Raw genomic sequence first — 11,169 nt, 5'->3', positions numbered from 1 at the left:
TAGACGGTCAATCAATCTGAAACTTCGCAGATGTATTCAAAAATAGTTAAAGAAGTTATAATAAAAATTTCAGCTTTTTAGCATGGATTTCGTTTCACGCTAGAACCACCTTGAAGGTAATAATTATTTGCAATTTGCTATTTGACTTGAGAACAGAATGATGACTGGATCGGACAATGGCCGGACATTTTTTGAGACCGGACAAAGCGAGGAATATTTATTTTAGAGATCAAGAATCATATTTATAGTGCAAATTATATATTTGAAAACGAAAGTTTGTCTTTTTTTGCGTTTTCTCTTAGTGAAGGCGGATTTGTTTAAATATGAAACTCCCATTTTTCATAAACGCATTGAAAGGTTTTTAGAATGTAAAATTTGTTAGAAAGTATAATAATATACTGACAGTGGGTAGCGCACACTCTTCTGCAATCTTTTTGGATTCATACTCCTCTCAGTAAATAGGTCATTACCAAAGTTGTGATATGCTAAAGTATTAAAATGCGATTTTCAGTAATTTTCGAGAAAAATGGGTTTTCGGGTTTTTTAAACGGAAAGTTCGGTCTCGATTCTGCCTGTCTACATTTTTTTCCAATTTTTTTTTTACATCGACATTTTGTTTACTGAAATTGAGGAGTATACTTTTGTTGTGTATATAATTTAAACATTATTTACCCCTCCCCCCCCCCCCCCCCCCCCCCCTATTATTCCTGTAGGTAATTTTTATTTTCCAGAAATGTTTTTCTAGTTCTTAACCTCATTTTCAAAATCCTTGTTCATTATTATTCAAATATGTACCAGCATTTTATTCTTGTAATACTTTTAACATAGAATCTTTTATAAACGGAATCAAACAGTATTTCAGATACATACTTAAAATAAAATAAGATGAATAAAATCAATAAGATCAATAAAATAAAATGAAATTTATAGAAAAAAAATGTTTTAACCAAAAATACGAACTTTCAACAAAGATTTTTCACTGAATAAAGAAACAAAAGTTGATCTAAATTGCTCAAGCTTTTAGACAAAAGACGATTTTTCTCTAAAAAAATTTAATTTTCAAACAAAAAATATGACTTCAGCAAAAAATTAATTTTCTACGAAAGTGAAGCATCACTAAACTGTTGAATTTTCAACTGAAGACCGAAGCCTGCAATAAAAAAAAAGTTTTAACAATGTAGTTTAACTTTGGTCCAAGTAGTTGAATTTTCAATTAAAACAGATGAATTTTCAACAAAATAGTTCAAATTGCAACCAAAAAGATGAATTTTCAACTAAAAATATAAGTCTTTAACAAAAAATGATTTAACAAAGCGATTTTTTAACAAGAAATAAATTTCTACGAAAAAATTGAATTTTCAATCCAAAAATACGAACTTTTAACCAAAAAGAATGACTTTTTAACAAAATTGTTGAATTTTCTACCAAATAATTGCATTTTTATCCCAAAAAGATTAAATTTCTGTCATAATAGGGGAATTTTTAGTTTAAAAAAAAAACACAAGAAATTTTCAAACAATAAATGGATAAATTTTCATCCAAAAAGATTCCAGTTGACTGTTTAAGATAAAATATGATTTTTTTTTTAACAAAAAATAAGTTTCTACGAAAAAAATTGATTTTTCAATCCAAAACACGAATTTTTTCAACCAAAAATGATGAATTTTTAACAAAGTAGTTGAGTTCTCTACCAAACAGTTATATTTTTATCAAAAAGACAAACTGTAAAAAAAGAGTTGAATTTTCAACCGAAAATTTTCATTTTTATTCCAGAAATATGAAATTTGATATGAAATGTGAAACAGCTGAATTAAAAAAAAAAAAACACGAAAATAGTTAGATTTTCATCCAAAGAAGATTCCATTTCCCTTTGAAACACCAAAATAAGAACTGCAAACAATAAGTTAATTTCCTGGTAAATGTTCGAATTTTTGACAAAAAGTATGACTTTTTAATTAACAATATTTGTAAATTTTCAACCAAACAGTTGCATTTTTCTCCTAGAAAAATAAAAATTCTAGTAAAGCAGGTGAATTTTATAATTAAAAAGACAAATGTTCGAAAAAAGTATTTTCATCCAAAAAAGATTTCAGCAACAAAATATGAATTAAAAAAAAAGGTTAATGTTCCAAATAAATAGTTGAATTTTAACCCGAAAAAGACGAATTTGTAACAAAACTGTTGCATTTGCAACCAAAAAGGTCATCTTTTTAAGAAAATTGTTGAATTTTCAACCAAACAATAAAGGTTATCATTTATTTTTCAGTAGCATTCTTTGCGAATAGAAGTTGTGAATTCGGGTGGTTAAAAAAAAACTTGTTTCTATTTTTCAGCGACCGTATCGCGACAGTTTGTTTCTCTAAAAGCGAAAATACGCTCCTAATTTTTTTCAGATTAAAAAAAAATTATTTAGAAGTTGAGAGCATCAAATTTACGTGAAAACTGAGATTTTCTTAGTGTTCGAATATATATATTTTTTAATATCTATTATTAGTTTTAAGTTTTGTGTTGAAAATTCAGGTATTTCGTTAACAAGCCGTCCATTATGATAGAAAAATATTTAAAAAAAAAATATATATAACAAGATTAAAATGCTGGTATTTGAATGTTAATGGGCAGGGAAAGTGGAAATTTGGCCAAGGAAAAATCAGCGAATTTTGACAATGAATTTTTCGTCGGGAAAAACTGGTATTATTTTTAATTCAAACAATTTCAATTAGTTTAAGGTACTTAGTTTAAGATAAAAAAATTTGAATCTGAAAAGCAGAATAAATATATATTTTTTAATTTCTTTAACCAAGGCTTTGACTGTCTTCTCTATAACTGAAACCTAATAAAATCGCTATTATAAGGCGAGTGACCCAGTAATCGTGACGGTAACATTTAATGATGAAACTCGCTTATTTTTAGCATTTTATAACAACAAATAGAACTCACATTCATTCAAACTAAATAAAAAGCAAGAAAATTCGCATCACGATTACGTACTGGGTCTAAGGCCACAAATACTGTGACGTTTACCTTATATATGTAGAAGCAAGATAAAATAATTTATGCTATATGAAAGCATTATTTGTTTATTCGTAACATAGTTGAATTGTGCAATGTTGGTCACTCCTGGCTTGAAAGCAGCATTCACTTGGTAAATTTTTTATTTATGCCGTCAGAGTGAGTCATTTATTCATTATACGATTTCCAATATTGTATAATATCCATAATTAGTGATAGTTGAAATGCATAAAACAGCAGCTATTATGATTATTTTATCGAGCATTCGTAAGAATAGTGAGAAAAAAAAACTTAGCGTCAATTTCAGCATTATCGTCCAACCATTCATTAGGATACAACATTTTCCTTACTAAGAAAGGTGTAAATTATTCAATTTTATGTTTGTTTTGATTATAAGAAAATATAAAAAACATTATTTTATATTGGGAATGGAGGTTGACCATTTCGCCATCTGGTGCCAAAAATCTGAACTAGAAAGTGTAGGTACATTTTAAAGACGCATTTAAATTTGTGCGTAAAAGGGTTTTTTTACGATTGTTTTGTGGAGTTTAAAACAATGATTGAATACTAAAAAAAAAGTCTTTATGAAAAACAAAGCGTTTCAGATAAAATTTCCATATTGTACATTTAAAAAGCACGTTTCTGTCAAGAATGTTTTTCTGAAGAAAAAAAAACACACAAAAATTATGTTACTATTTTATATCAGTTTCAATGCGTTATAAGTTTAAATGAACGTTAATTAATGTGTGTAGCGAGAAATTTGGTCCACGTTATGCAAAGAATATGAATAATAGATAATTGGAATTGAAATACGAATTCTAAATTAACTTTCATGTCAGATCTTTTAGGTCGTAAATATTTCATGTGTAAGTTAATAAAAATTTACTTATGTTTGCTTCGACATAAGAAAATAAATAGAAAAAGACAATAAATAGAAAAATAATTGTTCTTTTTTTGAAAAACATTTTTGTCAACCAAATATTTCTTACTGCATAACATGTAAATTCCAGTTTGTTTTCGAGAAATATTTATCTTTAGTATGCAGAGAATATTTTTAAATCCATAAAAAATCGTAAAAACCCTTCTCGTTTTTAAATTAAATTTTAATGACTAGGAAGCTGCCTAAAGCCTTCTTAAAGGAAAATTTTATTTAAAAAAAAATTTTTTTCTGGTTCTTAAGAATGCATACTTTTTATAACTTACCAGAGCCAAATAATTTTTGTTTCTATCGGATACAAAATAATACAAAAATACCAGTCACTAAATGCCACTAAATATAGCTTCTATAAATTTGAATAAAAACATGGAATTTCTTATAAAAAGCTTGTTTCCCCGTTTCGTGAAGAAATTCACACTATTTCCTCTTTTTTAAACTCATTTTTCGCTCTGATCCCTGGAAACAATTCGCAATTCTTATTTAAAATTTTTTATTTGATTTTGCCCTGCTATAATATGATAATATTAAAGATTTTATAAACGAATTGAATCCTTGAATTTTTTTTTAAACCTTGGAAACCTCGAAATCTCCTTGATTTTTTCACGAAAAAATCTTGCTGCTGAAAATTTTGTTATTCGTCAAGATATAATTTATCTTTTCTTGATTATAGAATAAATAAATATATTTCAAGGCACTTATTGTTGAGGTGTTCAACTTAGAAATTATAAAAATTATTAGTTTAAAATTTCAAAGTTAATTCAGTTTTAGAATTAGAATAAGCCATAGCAATACAATGGATTTTTCGAGGGGTTGATCACAAAGATACAAAAGATTTTCCAAACTATGATTCAAGAAATTAAAAAATTAAAAATGTAAAAGTTCAAAATTTCACAAAGATTTTAAAACTTATATAAGAGTTGAACAATTTTAAAAAGGGTATATTAAACCACATTTCTTATATTTCAAACCATTTCAAAGATTTTAAACAATTCCAAAATTTTGTAGCAGATATCAAAAGATTTTACGAAGTTTTGTAATAATTTAAATAATTCCAACGAATTCACAAGAATTTCAAAAGGTTTCACAAAGATTTTAAAGATTTCGAACATTGCACAAAGTTTTTAAAACTTTCAAAACATTTTAAAGATTTCAAAACATTTGAAATATTTTAAATAGCTTCAAAATTTTTTAGTAGATGTCAGAAGATTTCACAAATGTTTCAACGATTTCATAAAACATTCATAAAGATTTTAAAACAATACGAGAATTTTAAAGATTTCAACAAGGGTGCAGTACACCAGATTTCAAACCATTTCAAAGATTTTAAACGATTTAAAAATGTTTCACAAGAATTCAAACGATTACAAAATATTTCCGAAAGATTTCTCAAATATATTTAAAGAATTCTTAAGGATTTAAAAACATTTCAAGAATTTCAAAGATTCCAATAAGTGTAAAGTACACCAGATTTCAAAGATTTCAAAACATTTAAGATTTTTCATGATTTCAAGAGGTTTTAACAAATTGGAGAATATTTGAAAAGATTTTAACAATTTCAAACGAACAAAAAAGATTTCACAAAGTTTTTGTAGATTTCAAAGCTTTCAAGGACATAAAAGATTTGATCAAGAGTACAGTATAACAGATTTCAAAGATTTCAAAACATTTCAAATATTTTAAACCATATCAAAATTTTAAATAAAATTTCAAAAGATTTAACAAAGATTTCAAATATTCCACTGATTTTAAACGATTACGAAAAATTTCATAAAGATTTCACAAATATTTCAATTATTTCAGTGATTTCAAATAAATACAAAAGATTTCGCAAACAAAGATTAAAGAAAGAGTTCACAAAGATTTCAAGAATTTTAAAGATTTTACAAAAGCTTTGAAAAATGCCAAAAGATTTCTCAAATATTTCGCCGAAATTTCAAGCTCTCACTAAGGTCTGTAATACTTCACAAAGATTTCAATGATTTCAAAGATATTACAAAGATTTAAAAATATTCCTAAAGATTTCACAAAGACGACTCATGTTCGCAAAAAATTAAGAATTTGTTTATTTACGATTCGGCTTTCTTTATAAATTTTTGGCCCATGAAAAATGAAATGGCTCATTTTTTACATATAAGAGAAACTTTTATTTAATTATTTGATGCAAAAAAAAAGATACCTGGAAAATTTTAATTTCTTGACCTGGAAAACCTGTAAAAAAAGGTTTCATCTAAAAATGTTACTCAATTTTGAAATATCCCGAGATATGGGGATAATAAATAAAACGAAAAAAATTTGATCGAAAACAATGATTCTCTTTTCTGCTGAAAGGATAATATATTTAAAAAATATCGATGATGAAATTAAAAAATATTTATTACTACGTCAAAATTTAAACTAATTTTCAAATAAAATTTCAAGCGTTTTTTGTTAATACAATTTTTTAAGAACTGTTAATTTATTCTTTTTTTTTTATTTTCGGAAAAATGTTGGTTATCTAGTTTTGTACCTATTTTCCAACCAATTGAAAATTCAACTATAATTAGTTTAAAGTGGAACTGCTTGGTTAAAAATTCATTTATTTGAAGGTGACTCATCATTTTAGTTAAAAAACCTTTTTTTTTGTTCAATATTTTGTTTTCTACTTGAAAATTATTTTAATTGAAAATTTAACTGGTACATGTTTGGTTCAAAATTTGAGTTAGAAATATTTTGTTTAAAATTTCTGTGTTATATTAACAATTCAAATTTTTCGAAGAATATTTAAGCTTTTTTCTGTCTAATTTTCATTGAAAATTGATTTCAAAATTCAAATATTTGATTGAAAATTCATGTACTTTGTTCAAAATTCGTTTATTTGGGTAAAAAATCCATCTTATTTGTTGAAAATTGATCTTTTTGGTTGAAAGTTAGTTTCTTCTTATTCAGAATTAATTTTTTTACCTGAAAATTTAACTGTTCAATTATTTGTAGAACAATTTTTTTATAGAAATTTAATCTTCTTTTTTAAAAAGTATACTGTTTCGTTTAAAATTTACTTTGATTTGATTGAAAGCTAAGTTTTGTTTACTGAAAATGTAGTTATTCTATTTTTAGTTAAAAATTAATCTGTTTGAGGTGAAAATTCAACTATTTGTGGAAAATCGGTCTTTTTTGGTAGAAGAGTACTCTCATTAGTTGAGACTTATTATTTTTTTTTTTGTTAAAAATTATTTTCTGTGGTTGAAAATGTAACTAGTTTGATGAACATTCGTTTCTTTTTTGGTTGAAAATTTATTTTACTAACTAAAAATTAAAGTATTTTATTTTTGATAGAAAGTTTATCTTGTGAGTTGAAAATCTGTTTTGTAGAAAATTTAACTATTATATGTTTTGTTAAGAATTCATTTTTTGGTTGAAAAACAAAAAAAATATAGTTAAAAATGCACTTTTTTAAATACTAAATTCGTTTTTTGCGTTAAAAATTAAATTATCTGGACAAAAATTTATATATTTTTATTGAAAATTCGTTTCTTTGTAGCTGAAAATTTATTTTTTCAACTGAAGATGTAACTATTCCATTTTGGCTTGAAAATCTATAATTTTAGTTGCAAATTAATTAATTTTGCTTAAATTTGTGTTTTGTTGTTTAAAATTTACTTTTATAACTGCAAATTGAATTATTCTAGTTTTAGTTTTTAAATTTATCTTTTTTAGTTGAAAATTTTATGTTTTCGAAACTGCATATTTCTTGATAAAAAATTCAGCTTGTGGGTTTAAAATTGAATTATTTTATTGAGACTTCATTTTTTGGTTTGAAAATTGTATGTTCCAACTAAAAATTTAATTCTTCTATTTTTGGTTAATAAATCATTTTTTTAATGAAAAAACATTCTATTTTGTTGAAAATTCTTTTTTTGTTGTTTTTAAATATTTATTTTTCTAACATTTTAACTATTATAATTTTGGTTGAAAATATATATTTTTTAGATGAAAATTTATTTACTTTTTTAAAACTGAGTTTTTTTTTGAAGAAAATTAAACTTTGCTTGAAAATTTAACTAGCCATTTGGTTAAAAATTCATATTTTTGGTTGCATTCATCATTTTAGTTAAAAACTTATTTCTTATGTTCAAAATTTATCTTTTTGATATGAAGTTTTTGATTAGACTTCTTTTATCATTTAAATTAAGCGCCGTTTCCATTTTTAAGCGATGCGTTTTGCCGCGAAATTTAAAGAATTGAATTATCATTAATAAAGATAGAAAACACGATATTTTCAATCCTAATTTATTACAAACATAACATTATTGTCTACTGAAAAAACTTAAAGTACTTGTTTTTATAACAATTGCTCTATTTAATACCAATTAGTAGAATTTTCAACTAACAAAGATAAATTTTAAACCAAAAATGAAATAGTTAAATTTTAAACCAAATTACATGGATTATAACTAAAAAAAGGACATTTTCTGGTAAAAGAAAGTCGAAAAATGGTTAAAAAAAAGAAGAAGATTAGTTGTTAAGCATCTAAATTAATTTTTAACTAAGAGACGAATTTTCAATAAAATGTATGAATTTTCATTGGATTTTTCATAGGAGGCGCTTTTTTAACAAAAAATTGACAGTTAAATATTTTATTTTAAACTATAGAGATGAATCTTCAACAAAGTAACATGTAATAGATATTTAAACCAATAAATATTTTAAATCAAAAGCCGTTGAATTGAACCAAATTGGACGAATTTTTCAACAAATAACGTAATTTTTCAGATAAAAAAAAAAATTTTTTTATCGAAAATAAAAGAGACAAATAAAAGACAAATTTTCAACAAAATAGTTCAATTTTCAACCAGAGAGAAGAAAGTTCAAGTGATAAAATCGAAAACAGTTGCATTCAGTAAAAAAAAAAGTAAGATCATTTTTCTCCAAAACATGGTTTTTTAATTTGAAAGTATGCTTTTTTTTTTAATTTTCGCTATAAAAAATAGTAGACTGATTCCATTTTAAATCATGCAATGAGATCTGCATGAGGTTGTGTCAAAATATTTTGGCATGCAAGTATATTATTCGGCACTTAAAATAAAGGAACAAGTGTGTCACCGTTTTGGCTTAAATTTTTTTTAGGAATGGTGAGCTGCTGAGGATAACCTTGCAATTTTATAGAAACTGCCAAAATATTATTTTAAATTATGTAGTTTTTTACCAAATATATATATAAAACTATATATATAAAACAGATAGTGACCGTACCTAAAATATTAAATTTTTTCTTTTGAAGCTAAATAACCGACACTTTGAGCGTATTTTTTGAATGAACACAAAATTATTATTAATAATTTGTATAAAAGTAAACAATTATTTTTGATTGATCAAATTGAAAATTTCGCAGAACTCGGACCCGAACAGATCGCGCACTCTGGTGAATGGTAAACTCCCCCCATTCTGAAAGCACATAAAGGTCGAGCATATATTTGAGCATACTCTCATGCTCATGCGAATTTCTCCGAGCACATTTAAACTCTTTAGAGCACTATAAAAGCAAGCCACGAATCCAATTAAACTAAAACGGAATATGTTGTTGCAGGTGACGACAGGCGCTGGACAGTATGCCTACGGTTACGGTCAGCAGATGGGATACTGGTATCCTCAGGGCTACCCCCAGATGCAGGGCCAGTTTCTCCAGCATGCTCAGTACTACAACCAATACTACAGTCAACAGGCTCAGTATATGAACAGTATGAGAATGCCAACACCGGCCGCTGGCACATGGCAACCCGGACAGCCGGCCGCGGCTCCTCCGACTCCAGCCGCTCCACTCCAACCTGGACAGCAGCCCGCGATGGTGACTTACACCATGCCACAGTATCCCACGCAATGAAATCGATCACCAGCAGAACCATGCCAACTGAAACCAGTTACATACGGCGGAACATTATTCTTCGCTCGGGCCTTACTCGAACCCTCTTCAACTATTATATACCGGTTCTTTCGCGCAGCGTCTTTGACTCTTCCTCCTCCTCCTCCTCCTCTTCCTCCTCCTCCTCCTCCTCCTCCTCCTCCTCCTCCTCTTCTTCGTTCTTCCTCTTCTTTATCTTCTTCTTTTTCTTCTATTTTCAAAACTACTGTCGTTGAAAAGCGTACTCGGAATTCGGCCCATCTCTCACTTTTCTTTAGTTTTGCCTCCTTTTAAACCTCAAAGACTGGGTGGAATATAGCCTTACACCGTAGATTGGTTTCGTAATCTAGGTTCTAGAATTTAAAACAACAATAACAACAACAAAAACAACAAACAAACAAAAGAAAAACTCCTCGACGCGCCGAGTTGACGGTATATATCCGAACCAATGATCGAGGGCCCTCAAGAGCCCTGCATTCGTCGTGCCGGTGCTTTGAAGATACGCCATACGTTGCGACTATTGCGGTGTTATATTTTTTAATCTCTCTCTCTCTCTCTCATCCCTCTTCCCCTTGCCCTCGTTTTCCCATTTCTTCATCCAAAATCCATTTTCCTTTTTTTCCCATCCCATCCCATCATATATCCCTCCCAAAAAACAACAAAACAATACAAAAAAAAAAACTCGTAACACCAACTTCGACTTCGTTTCTTGGAATCATCGATGAACAGTGACGTGTCTTAAAATGTTCATTCATGATCGATTTACCGAGTATGATATTGAACTGTAGTGTAAGATAGACGAAAGATAGCTAGACACAGCGCCTGTGATGTAGCTAGATTTGGATGCACGCCATTTAAACGTATGCAGGGCCCTCGTCGCGCGAAGACGACTCTTGCGTTCCTTTTTCTCAATATTTCGCCTTTTTTTGTTGGATTAGTCGATCTTTATCGTCGGTGGTTCGATTTGAGATTCCTTTTTTTTTTCTTTTTCTTTCTTTCTTTCCCGTTTCAATTCAAACATTTCTCAACTTTTATGCCCTTTTTTCAGGGTTTTTGTTTTGTGTTCGCTCCGAGATCGGAAGCAAATCAGATTTGAACGATTTCGGGAATTTGACAGTTTCTAATTTTTTTTTCTTCTCTTTTTTTCTTTTGAATGGATGATTCGATAGATTTGAAGTTTAAGTTTGTAGGTATTTTAAATTTGAAAGCGGTTTTAGAGGGGGTGGGTTGGAACATCTTGTTCGGAGAGTCGCTGGTGAAATAATTTTTTTTCTAGTGAAAAGATCCTTTTGTCACTTTTGAGTTGCAGCATTTCCCGTATATTTTGAAAAAAAAAAAAAAACTCAGG

At 27.7% G+C, this 11,169-nt stretch overlaps 1 protein-coding gene across 1 annotated transcript in view; it reads left to right on the top strand.

Moving 5' to 3' along the window:
* Positions 1-11,163, top strand: part of LOC117172497 (nucleolysin TIAR) — a 37,951-nt gene extending 26,788 nt beyond the window's left edge. Inside the window, exon 4 of the mRNA XM_033360494.1 lies at positions 9,510-11,163. Coding sequence (XP_033216385.1) covers positions 9,510-9,803 — 294 coding nt within the window. The 3' untranslated portion in view covers positions 9,804-11,163. The remainder of the gene's footprint in view (positions 1-9,509) is intronic.
* Positions 11,164-11,169: the final 6 nt, after the last annotated feature.

This window comes from Belonocnema kinseyi, chromosome 5, assembly GCF_010883055.1.
Source record: "Belonocnema kinseyi isolate 2016_QV_RU_SX_M_011 chromosome 5, B_treatae_v1, whole genome shotgun sequence".
NCBI classification, from domain to species: Eukaryota; Metazoa; Arthropoda; class Insecta; order Hymenoptera; family Cynipidae; genus Belonocnema; species Belonocnema kinseyi.
Note: the sequence above shows the minus strand (reverse complement) of the source record. Positions and strands in the feature narration are given on the sequence as shown.